Source organism: Stenella coeruleoalba, assembly GCF_951394435.1.
Source record: "Stenella coeruleoalba genome assembly, chromosome: 2".
Lineage (NCBI taxonomy): Eukaryota > Metazoa > Chordata > Mammalia > Artiodactyla > Delphinidae > Stenella > Stenella coeruleoalba.
The window spans coordinates 174,264,820-174,277,526 of record NC_137147.1 but is presented as its reverse complement, the minus strand read 5'-3'; the positions used below and the strand labels follow the sequence as shown (position 1 = coordinate 174,277,526).

The 12,707-nt window shown below is 45.0% G+C and overlaps 1 protein-coding gene across 1 annotated transcript in view; it reads left to right on the top strand.

Moving 5' to 3' along the window:
• BEND7 (BEN domain containing 7) overlaps positions 1-12,435 on the top strand; it is a 77,231-nt gene extending 64,796 nt beyond the window's left edge. The window contains exons 8-9 of the mRNA XM_079914173.1: positions 6,628-6,681; positions 10,189-12,435. Coding sequence (XP_079770299.1) covers positions 6,628-6,681; positions 10,189-10,250 — 116 coding nt within the window. The 3' untranslated portion in view covers positions 10,251-12,435. The remainder of the gene's footprint in view (positions 1-6,627; positions 6,682-10,188) is intronic.
• Positions 12,436-12,707: the final 272 nt, after the last annotated feature.

Sequence of the window (12,707 nt, the reverse complement as noted above, 5' to 3'; positions counted from 1 at the left end):
ATCAACACAGCGTGGTGCAGTGGAGAGAACAGGTCTGCTTTCCTGGCTCTGATCTGCCATTTACAATTTCCTGGGAACCTGGACTAATTACTCAACCTCTCTGAGCCTCGGTTTCTCCATTTATATAGCGAGGCTGATACCTACCTCCGGGTGCTTTCAGAGTTAAAATTAGATAATGTAAGTATTGCCACCGATAGACAGCTGACATGTAATAATGCTCAAGAAATGCCCACGACCTTATCGTCCTTCCCTTTGCTAACCAAAACCAAAACAAAGCAAACAAAGTTCCTTTCTCCTCTGACACTGTTGGTCAGATTTCTTCCAAAAGGGCCTTCATTCCCTGAGTCTGCCTCCCCACCCAGTTCACTTTAGAATCCAGGGCATTTTGCCCCTGACCTCACTCCTCTACGTACGTGAACCTTTGCTGCGTTTGCGTCCTCCGGATCATCAGATTTCACTTGTTTATATTAACACTCAGACTTGACCTCCATACTGATTGTTACCCTTTCAAATCACATCCTTCTTGAAACTGTCTTCCTCCAGGCTCTATGATTTCATTCTCTTTGTTTCTCCTCCAATTTCCCTGTCAGTGCCTTGGGTCTCCTTCCCCACCTCTTTCTCCTCTGCCTGTCTCCTAAACCCGGGTCCTGGTTTCCATCTTTGGTGCTTCTTCTCGTTCTCGTTGTGCGTCCTCCCACGTGACTTGCACTGTCCCATCATCGGGGGCTCCCCAGTGTGCAGCTCCAGGCTCGGCCACGTCCTGGGACCCGAGCCTCCACTCCCTGAGCCTCTGCTAATGAGGTCCGGTCATGCCCCGCCCCAGATTAAATACTTCTGGCTTCCTGTCCGCCCAGATAAAAACCCTTCTACATACCCCCCAGCACAGCGACGGTCCTTCACCTCCTGCCATTGCCCGGTGCGCCCCTGGGCCACACCAGACCCCGCCCCGCCCCACCCCGTCTGAAATCGGCGGGCCTCCCACACCCAGGCTTCCCCTCCGCCTGGAAGCACGCAGCATCTCAGAGGCGGACTCGGCACTTTGATCTTCTGCCACCTGAATAGTGACAGGGACACACCCGTTTCCCCCACGAAATCCTCAGGAGCAGAGGCTGCATGTTTCTGTCCTAAGCATTGAGAACACTGTGTGACACAGTGTGGACACGCCAGGATGTTTGTTGAATGGACCAGCGAATGGGAATGAAGGGACAGCTGTCCACAGCAAAAAGGTCTCAGTTCATCGCGGTCACGTGAGATCTTGGAGACTATTCCAGCAGTTTCTGACTGGAGGTTCAGAGGCTTCCTCATCCCCCATCCCCAGAACCCACGGGGTGGCCACGTGCTGGGTACGCGACTCGCCTGGCCATCCCTGGGTGCCCCGTCCTTCGTCCTCAGGCCCTTTCTCTCACTTCTCTGTCCCCGTCCTCTGAGGCCTCTTCACTCCTGATCGCCTCTTCTCCCAGCTCCCCCAAAGGTTCAGAGTCTCGGGTCAAGGCGCCCAGACCTCACTCTGGGTGGCTTCACTGAGAAACACCTGGGAAGATCACCCTCCTGCTGGCGGCTCTCTTATCTCTTCTTAGGCTAAAGGCCCCCTGCCTCTGCCTGGAGACACCTCACAAAGGCCCCTTCGTGACTCTGCCCCTTAGATTTCAGGCTCCAGGGAAAGCACTTTTTGCAATTGACAGGTGTTATAAAAGACAGCACCCCGCGAGTAAGCCCTCATTAAGCAAGCACTGGTGTCCTGCTGGGTGCGTCTCTCCTCAGCTTTACTTTCAAGTATAAGCTGAGCGGTGTCCTTGCTAGTTAAGTATTAAGTTGGTCTTATGTTGCCTAGGTTCTGCGTTAGCAACCCTGATGGTTCTGAGTATGTGAGAACTTGTACCTACCTGTTGCTTTTCAGAGCAAGTTGTCAAACCCAAAAAACAAAGACACTAAATACAGTATCAGAGAGATCTAAGATTTGTCATAGTGAAGAGACTGAAATGTAATACTCAGTCCAAAGGAAAGGCAAAGGGTCAGAGTGGCCAGGATCCATCCACCAGCTGCCCTGTGGTCCCCGTGCCTTGGCCCCAGCTGTGCCACCAGCTTCTAGCAAATCTGCACTTGCTTCCTCTACCTAGGACCTCTTCCTGCATCACAGGGGGTGGCGGCAGGACGTGGGAAATGCTTGGAGCTCCTTGGGAGCTTGAGGGAAAAGGACGGCATAAATTCAGGATCCGGATGTTACTGATTGAGGAGCTTTGGAGACAACCCAGAGGAAGCAGGAAGAGGGCTTGGTGTCCCAGAACCTGTGCCTCTAGCTGAGGAGAGTGAATAACAGTCTCTAAAGGAGCTGAAAAGTTTCCATTTGAAGAGTCACCTTTTTTTTTTTTTTTTTTTTTGCGGTATGTGGGCCTCTCACTGTTGTGGCCTCTCCCATTGCGGAGCACAGGCTCCGGACGGATGCGCAGGCTCAGCGGCCATGGCTCACGGGCCCAGCCGCTCCGCGGCATGCGGGATCCTCCCAGACCGGGGCACGAACCCATGTCCCCTGCATTGGCAGGCGGACTCTCAACCACTGCGCCACCAGGGAAGCCCTGAAGAGTCACCTTTGAAGGTGGAAGACATACACGTAGGGAGCGGAGTGTTGGGCGTATACTGAGTATATTGGAGAAGACTGTTCTCAGAGACACAGGAGCAGCTCTGCTGCCAGAGGCCACATGACTAGAAGAGCAAGTTCTGTTGCAATGTTGTTCCCCTTCTGTATGTATTTTATACATAAACACACCTTTTTTTTTCTGTTGTCAGATGCTGAGACCAGTTATTATCATAAGTTCTGGTCTCCACTCCCTTCCCCACAGCATACACATGCACACAGTGGGGACCTTCCTCCACGTTCCTGTCTCTCTTTCCCCCAAATAGACTGGCCAGTGAGCACGTTTCTTAACCATCTCAGGGTTTGGATTAGTAATTCGTGTGCCTGTTGGTACAGAATGGGGTGCAGTCCCCCCCCGCCTCCTGTGGAGCGTCTCGCCCGCTCAGATGATCGGGTACCCTGTTCTGGAGTCATCTCATTTGATCGAGGATGCTTCCACTCTGACACTGGGTTTAGATTCTCTGCCTAGAGAGTTGTGGTTGGCACCTTGGCAGGTTTCCCCAGCCTGTCTAGCAGGTTCCATCAGCGTCTGAGAAGGGGAGGGTGGCTGAAGGACAAAGCTAGCCCTGACACACAGACCACACAGGAGCAAGATGACAGCACACCCACGGTGACCTGCCAAATAGGCTTCGCCTCCCAATTGTGTCAAATCCTGTCCCACCTCTTTCTCCCCAAGCGGCACAGAAGTGGGATCCCCGCAAACCGGAACTGGAGCCGCACGCGTTGCTGTCGTCATGCGGATGAGAACTGAGGGGCCGGGGTCGGTGCTATTGCTTGCTCTTTTTTTGTCTCCTTTTCGGTCTAAATGACAATATGGCGTCTCATGGATATTCCACAGCTTCAGTCTTAGTTATCATATCTGGCTCACTTCCTGGAATAAGGTACAGACTCTACCTGGGCAAGTAATCAATTCGCTGCTAAAGGCAGCCGGCGAAGCCTCCAGAAAAAGGAAGTGCCCGTCACAGGTATGAAAGGTTGTTCTGCGGATCCAAATAGAGATTCATTTGGGGCTCTCACCACATGTAATACATTTTTTTTCGATAACTGGAATGATTCCTTTTCTGGTGTGCATTTTTATCATTTTCATTAGATTATTTCCTCAGTGCAAAACTCGCAATTTTTTAATTTGTGTTGGATCTAAGAATAAAGCTGTCACTGCTATTAAAATTTTATTGGACTTGCTTCATCTTTCCCGAATTTCACAACTTGCCTGTCCCCAGAGAAGAAAGATTGTGAGCTTGTTGTTACAGACAGATGTTAGAATCACATTTAAGTTAACAGTCATGTTCTTAATCCACAACACTTGGCCCTGTTTGTGCAGCGGGCAGCTACTCATTTATACATAATCCTTTACAGATTTGGGGTTGCGTATGTTTGGTTCTTAGTAAAGCACATAATTGCACAGGCCTGGTTTTTTTTAAAGTGAGGAGAGCTGAATTACAAAGGGAAGATCGACTTACACCCAGAACTGATTTTTGTCATCACTAAATGAAAAGCTGCTTTTCATGGAAGGTAGAGAAAGTTACTAAAGTGTCAAATGAACTAAAGCCTGAAGTTTTACAATTGCAGCTTATAGTGATGCCTGTGATTTATATTTGGACTATACATAGCGAGCGAAGAGGTCAAGCCCGGGCATTAACCTGAGTCAAACCCTTGGTACGTCTTAACGTCTGTTTGTCTCCGTTGCCTCATTTCTTAAAATGGGCGTAAGATAGACCTGCCTTGTAGGGGTTGCCAAGGGTCAGCTGACACAATGCATATAATAACTGCTCAGGAGGTGGTATTCAGTAAATGGTGATGCCTATCATAGCTATTATTATTATTATTACTGAAGAATCTTTTAAATCTTCTGGTTCCTTTAGCCGAGATGCCTAGTCCAGCTTTTTTTTCTCCAATGAATCACATCCTGGGATTGATGATAAATCCAGTATTGCACGTCCCGTGCATAACTCTTCTAAAGAATCTTATTTTATGTACTATATGTATCAGAATAGTGTACACTGCCATGTGATGTAAAAAAGAAAAATCGTCGGAAATAATGCAGCCAGCTATCTAAGTGTTATACCAACTAAAACAATAAATAAACCTTGAACAGTGAAAATAAATAAATAAATCCCAATGAAAGAACTACGGTGTACTTCATCTTCCTATTCAAGTTCACTCAAGCCAATCAGAAGAGAATAATATCTTCTAAATATAAAAATAACATGTTATTTTTTAAATATATAAGAAAATTTTAAAAACTCAAAGCACAAAATTTTAAATACCCATAAGCTTTTCGTCCAGAGAGAAACACTTAACATTTTAGTATGTCCTGTGTTTTGTCCATAAACCTGTTTATAGAATTCTAACCTTACCATTTATCCCATCACTTGACTGGAATGCTTTATGCAGTATTAAACATTCATCTACAACATAATTTTTAGTGGTTGCTGTTTTTTGAATTTTATTTTTATACAGCAGGTTCTAATTAGTTATCTATTTTATGCATACTAGTGTATATATGTCAATCCCAATCTCCCAATTCGTACCGTTTGTTCTCTACATCTGTGTCTCTATTTCTGCCTTGCAAACCGGTTCATCTGTACAATTTTTCTAGATCCCACCTATATGCGTTAATATGCGATATCTGTTTTTCTCTTTCTGACTTACTTCACTCTGTATGACAGTCTCTAGGTCCATCCATGTCTCTACAAATAACCCAATTTCATTTCTTTTTATGCTGAGTAATATTCCATTGTATATATTTGCCACATCTTCTTTATCCATGCATCTGTCAATGGGCATTTAGGTTGCTTCCGTGACCTGGCCATTGTAAATAGTGCTGCAGTGGACATTGGGGTGCATGTGTCTTTTGGAATTACGGTTTTCTCAGGGTGTATGCCCAGGAGTGGGATTGCTGGGTCATGGCTGCTGCTCCTCTCCAGCCAAAACTTGTCTTGACTACTCTGTCTCGGTGTTTTTGTGGTGGATTTCGCAGGTGAGGGTCTTTCACCAAGGCCGTCGTGTGGCAGTCTGAGGGCAGGATGGTGGAGGGGTGAACCAGGGGAAATCTCTGAACGTCTCCATCCATCTCTGAACCCTGATTGCGTTTAAAGCCATGGCAGTCAAAACAAGAACACACCATTAGTTTGCTTCCCAGCAACTCAGCATTACAACGTGTTACACGGGGCAGCCCTCACCTGACTGGCCTCACAGACCCATGTGCAGGAAACTTCCAAGGGGGGCGGCAGCCCTGGGACAGAGGGAGCAGGGCCAGAATTACCCCAGCAGCCGTGGAATGTTCTGGCCTGTCCACAGCACGTTGGGGAAACTGACAAGCCCAACACTTATCAGGAAACGTACGGGCACCTTCTTTTTTGTACTTGCTGGAAGGTTTTCTGTGACGGAAGGATCTACCTTTGGAAAACTCTTCAGGAGATTGAAATATATCAGAGAAGAGCAAAGTTTTGCATTTTAAAGCACAGAAGGGACAAATCATTTGAAGAAACGCTTACTCCTTCTGATTTTATTCATGACTCAATTAATGCCGATTTCAGATTGAATTTCCAGTCATCTCCAAAGAAAGGTTCGTTCCCAAGCTGTCCTAAGGTGCCCCACTAGAATGGCTCTGAGGATGACAAGTAAAATTCTACCATAGGAATTCCCTGACCTCCATGCCTTCGACGATCCCGTTTAAACAATTCACGCCAGATTCTGGGTGGATACTTAAGCCTATATAAATAAGCGCAAATGAACTGAAATCATCAATGACTGATAGAATAAGTTTCCTGAGATATAAAAAATGTTAATAGAGGAAAATGGATTTTATATCATTTTAAAAATATTTAAATCATGGTGCTAAAAACTCTAATGTGAACTGGCTGAAGCTGAGAAGGGAAAAGAAAGGTGAAAACTATCATGTACGCTGGAGCTTTTAAATTGTATTACCTTATTCGGCAGAATGAATGAGCTCCCTGAAACTAATGACATTTGTGTTTCATGTTTGTAACCAGCAGAGGCAGCTGACGGTGATGAACGGCTGGACTGCGTTTCTCTACCCCCAACAGGTAAAACACATTTCCCTTTTCATCACCTGCTGCAAAATACAGCCCGTGAGAATATTTGCATGGAAAATGTTTTTAACATCAGAGAGGCAGATGCTTGAGCAAACTGCTTCTGTAAGAGGCCCAACCCCTAGCAATCAGAGGAGCTCAATGCCCTGCATTCAGAGAGATTTTGCACATTGAATATGAAAAGCTACCGTTTTTTCACATTCTGTTTCATCCGCCTGATAACCTCAGAACAGCAAGTCCTAAGAAGTTAGTGTCACAACGTTTTGCCTCCCCAAGCCCTGGGACATTAAAAAAAATATTTTAACATGAAATGACATTTCTGTTTAGATCAGGGATCATCCATTTTATGATGAAATTCACATGCGCTCTGGCCTCACTCACCTCCCTCGCAAAAACCTTTGCAAGGCAGTGTCATCGTGCTTCCTATCATGGGCACCCGATGAATACTGTGTTTTAAGTGACGGATTGAATGTGCTCGATCCATCTAGGCTGGGTGGCACATTCCTCACGCTGTAACCCGATCAGCTGAATACACCATCTCACCGCCACACCTGCTGCAGGGTTAAGCCACAGACTTAATTCCGACTTCTTATTTGACTCTCAAGTAATCCTTCCGACCCCGGGCTCCTCCCTCTGCATCGGTTCTCACCCGAGAGCCCGAGGGACAGGTGTCTGATCAGTGAGCCATGTGACCAACCCTCAGTTGGTCTCAAGACTCTTTATTCACTTCCCTCAAAATACCTGAAGGTTCTCTAACAACCAAACCCAGACACACCACCCCCCCCCCGCAAAAAAAAACCCTGTAAACGAAAAAGCTCAACTCAGTGTTTTCTCTCCATTTGGGGTGGTAAGTTTTAAGTTAGGTCCAGCAAGGATGAGAGGAGTCATGAGTCTGTGTAGGAACTCGGCGAGGCCCGTGTTCACAGACAGCACTTACCCTGAGTTCACGGTATAGCAGAAATGTACGTTAGCGAACTTCAGAGCAGCCAGAAAACTCGGACACGCAAATGATACGGTGCTTTCTCTGTCACTGAGTAGCTAAGCAACAGATCGATGGACAAATAATGAAATGACTGCAGAGGGCAAGAGCAACCGGCTTCTATCACGTTCTCACTGTATATAGTCATTATAGAAATTACAGAAAGGGGAGTTCTTGTTTGGCTATGTTTCCACACTTATGAACCAAGAGAACTGAAATGCATGATCTCTATTGTTCCTTCCCAACCTGTGCTCCTCTGAGTATCAGGACAACTCCTATCAACCTTGTTCTGACCACCCACTCCAGGTAGAGGCATGAAGCATTGCTACTAATGAGGAAACTGTGCCCTTTCGGGAGGCCCTCTGGAGGAACACCTTGCTGTTCTAGTTGTACTTTCCAGGGTTCCTCCCCCATCAGCCCCCATGACCCCAGGACATTTGCACTGCCCGTCCTGGCCACCATCTGACACAGTGGGCTTTTAAGAAGTATTATTATTGGAAAACCACTCCCTTGAAATAATACCTTTGCCTTTTCCTGTCTGAAGATGGAGGCAGAGAGATGTTTCAGATGAGAACACTGACATACAGGATGGTAGAACCACCTCATGGAAGTGAAAAGAATTTCCAGGAATCTGAGAAAGAAGGCGTGTTAGAGATCATCTAGTCCCGTCCCTTCTTTTTATCCAGTCCTTTTATTTTACAGGTAAAAAAGCCTGAGGCCCAGAAACACTAAATGACTTTCTCAAGGTCTCACAGCTGGTTGGTGGCCTGGCCGGAGCCCAGGCCTCTCAACTCCCAGCCAGTCCACCGCGTAGCTTTCTTACACCTTCTCTGCATGTTTCCTAAAGATCCTAAGAGGTGACGGATGTCCTAATCCTTCTAGGATTCCATCTCAGTGTCACCCCGTCTTCACAGTTAGAGTGTCTGGCGTAAGTCAGCCTGAAGTCCGCTGCAGCTTCAGCTCTCAGGTTCTTCCCAAGAAGACCCCACCCAAGGCCGTGAGGCCCTAAGGAGGAAACTAGTAGGACCCCCTCCTGCAGTTTTTTTCACTAGACTCCTGATAGATATTTGATACAAATCACTAAACAGCATGATAAATAATACCACTTATCACCTGGAAAATGGGAAGAGACGTCACGGATTGGTGCCCAAATTTTGCAGTAATGGAATTAAACAATCTTGATTAGACTGGCATGTCTCTGGAGTGCCCCTCACATAAAAGCCCAGTCTGGGGCTTCTCTGAACACAGCACCACGACTTAGTCCTCCCCCCTTGTACGTGTCTCCTTAATGAGACCGTCCGAGGGATGAGCTCCACCTTTCTCGTCCATGCAGCTTCTTCCCTGGATTGGAGACTCACTGGCCAGACCTTCCTCATCTGGTCTGTCTGAGCTGGCAACCGTTGGTCCTTTTTAAAGATTTAACAGTGCCTTTATTACCTTATTAAGGTCTTTTTTCTCCTCCCAAATTCATGCGTGTTGGGAAGGGGTGGGACGGGGGAATAAATCCCCAAGTGTTTCGATGAACCAGAACCGACCAGGCCACGGTTACAGTCAGGTGTCAGATGACATTTATCTCAGTGCGTTAACACTTAAGCAAACTTCTGTTTGTCTAGCTTTAACAAAAATGGATACAGATTTTTCGAGTGGAAAAACATATTTTCTTAATTTCTTTTCCCTCGACCCTGTCAGTAAGCGTTTTTGAGCGATGCCAGGAGTCAGCACTGAGTTAGGTTCTGGTGAACAAATCCCACCCTCAGACCAGAGGCAGAGGCTACTACAGCCCAGGGGTGGAGACAGAGCTCTGATAAAGGAGAAAAACCACCATAAGGGAACAATTTTGGGGGGGAAAGAGTACAGAGAATAAAATCAAAACAGTACTGAAATTTAAAGGAGGCTTCTGGATTTGAAATAGAACAGTGCAGAGCGCACCTAGGCTTAGCATTTTTTGCTCATAAATTGGCCTTCTTTTGCACACATTTTAGAAATTAATACAGAAAAGTGTAAGGAAGAAAATGTAAATTACTTTTACCACCCAGAGACAACCATTATTGTTGGGTATTTTTTCCCAGACTTTTCTCTATATTTTTTTAATTTATATAATGGAGGTCAAATCCATCCAATTTTGTTTCCTAAAGTTTTGTTCTGTTTGGTTTTACCACCTAACAAGCGTTTCCCATTTTATTACAAATCTCCACACACATTATTTTAATAGCTGCACTATATTCCATCTTACAGGCCATATCGTATTTTATTTAGCCATTTTCTACTCCTGGATGATAGATATGAACATACTCTAATAGGAACCCACATTCATGGGTTTTCCTGTAAAAATCATCATTACAGATTTCTAATGGCTAAAATTACTCATTCGGCACACCTAAAGCCTTGGCTAAAAAATACTGATTTAGAGGTGAAACACAGACACCTCACCAATGAGGTCCTGCGTCTGGCCGTGTCATAGACAAGCATACAACTCTTCCTTAGAGAAGCGGCCCCCCTTCACTTTCTTGTCTCTGTTGTAGGTCATATATTTGACACCAGGAGAGAAAACACGGAAGACACAGAGACAGCTTTCACTGCCTAGACTTCCCTTTAGCGACACTTCTTAGCGCACGCATCTCCTCCACTGGAATTTCCTCAAAGATCCACTAGCATTTCAGGTTACTGCAAAGTGTGGGCGTTCTGTGAAGCTGACCCGTCACGTCTGAATAGTTTTCATATTCTTTCTTTGTAATGTGTGATAATCAAGCCTCCAGTTTGGTCTAAGATGTTTAAAAATCATCTTCAGAGTTGAATTCTCAGCCTTTAAATGTCCAGCGTATCACTGGGTTGGTTCAATGTCCATGAAAAAGAAGCAGTTTTATTTTCCCTGTTTTTTTTTTTTCTTTTTCAGTGTGAATATGGTATAGAGTTTTGAAGTGTATTTATTTTAATGTAAATTGCTTAGTTGCAGTATAGAGGAGAATGGCTCTTTCCGGACCAAGGAAGCAGTGTTGAAGGCCAAACTTAATTAGAATCTTCAACAGCTTAGAAGATGGAAAAGTTGTTTTGGGAGACAGGACAGCTCTGATCTATTAGATGAAATCATTTGTGGCATCATTTTCTCCCCAGAATAATCATTTGTCACTGATAAGTGCAAACGATACGTAAATTCTTAGGAAAGAAAAATCTTTCACGTAGGCTGTGTCAACACAGTGACAAAATAACTAATTAAAAGGTGAGAAGCTCAAAGTAACCAGCTATCCACATGACACCTGACTACTATTTTAACAGATGGTTTTAGCTGAGTGGGCCAGGGTTGTGGCATCATGTGGCAACTGGCCACAAATGTACTTGATCTTCTATACTTCACGTGGCTCTGGTACACTTGCCCCCCGCTTTATATAAAACCAACGAGTGAAAATGTGGATTCATTTTAAAGAAATATTTTGGGCATGTGGGTATTTGTTTCACAGAGATATTTGCCTCCAGATTCCTTTCTCTAGTAAGGTGGTGAATTCAAAATGCCTGTTTATTTGGAGGCATTGCATTTACACTTCGTTTATTGTATAAAGCAAATTACCGTGAAGTTTTGGCACTTGACCCAAAGGCCAAAAGTTGGCTTGAAAGAACTTTGGACAGTAGAAACACCAGACCCCCGGGGCGTGGGGAGGGGAAACGCTGTGCTACCAGTTAACACACGTCCCTGGCACTTATTTTATCAAATCGGAGAGTGTAAGAGCTCAGAGTTACCGTTAGTCCCACTCCCTCGGTTTGTGGTGAGGCAGCTAAGGAGGAATGAGGATCACGGATGCCCAGCGCCGGGCAACAAGCCATCAATGGGCTAGCCAAGCTGGGAACCTCAGTTCCTGACTACCCCATCCCAGGTACCTGTACCATCACGTCACTCGGGGCAGCTAACCCTGGGCTAGGAGGGGAGCTCTAGGGGGAGGCAGTACCCACTAAAGACCAGCTAATCAACCCAAGACCATAGGAGGCATTCCTGTGATGTGACAAAGCTGGTCTAGGCGTGGCTTATGGAATCGATCCACCTGCTAGACAGCTACATCTCATACACGTGTGTCTTTTATCTTCTTTTCGGAGCCTCAAGGAAGGTTCAGATCAATGGTTTCCATCACAGGTTTAGCTAGCCTTTTCGATTTCAGGCCAGTTAGTAACCCCTTCCCTGACACCAGCCTCTCTGTTCGTCAAGGAGTCTAATGAAGTATTGTGAACCCAGGCTTTTGTTTTTCTGCAAGATATGTTGTAAAAGTTGTCTTCTGCCTCTCAGAAGGAAGCCTTTCTCAAGGGAATTGAAAAGATTAATTAGTGACCTTTCAACTCTGTTACAGTAAGATGAATACATTGCAAATAAAAGTAGAAACATTTACCTTACAGCTGTGGAATCTGTTAAATATACACCATGAACCTTCAAAGCACTTCCTGCCAAGACTGGGCGAGAGCTTGAATTTTTCACTACTTGAGGGGTGGGTGGGGTTGTTCGGCTCTCGGATATGTGCAATGGATTCACAGATTGGAAATACACAGCATAAAACTGCAACCGTAAAATCATATTTTATAAATTAAAACTGTTTACTTAACTGCGACTACTGTTCAGACTTTATTCAGAAATCCTTTTTATAGGTTTTCTTAGCAAAAAAAAAAAAGAATTATTCCATACCTATGGATAAGGTCTCAATCTTCTGTATGTATGTTTTATTAATATGTAAATATTTAGATTTTTTTAAGATTACTATGTTCTTTAAAAAATATTCAACACAAGGCTAGTTGTGAAAATGGTGTATAACACGTGCTGTGATATCAATTTCCAAGACGCCCTTTATGTCTGTTCTGGAAGAATACAATAAATTACTTTAATTGAACGCGCCTGTCTCCTGCCTGTGTGCCAGCCCTCCTGCCTTTATGAAGTGGAGACAATGCTAGCCATTAATTAAAAGGTATTTATTAGTACTCTGGTGATCTTATGCAGAAAGTTTTCTCTCCGTATGAAGTTAATTTTAAAAATTAAACGAACGAACCAGATTGCCACCAGAAAGAGTGT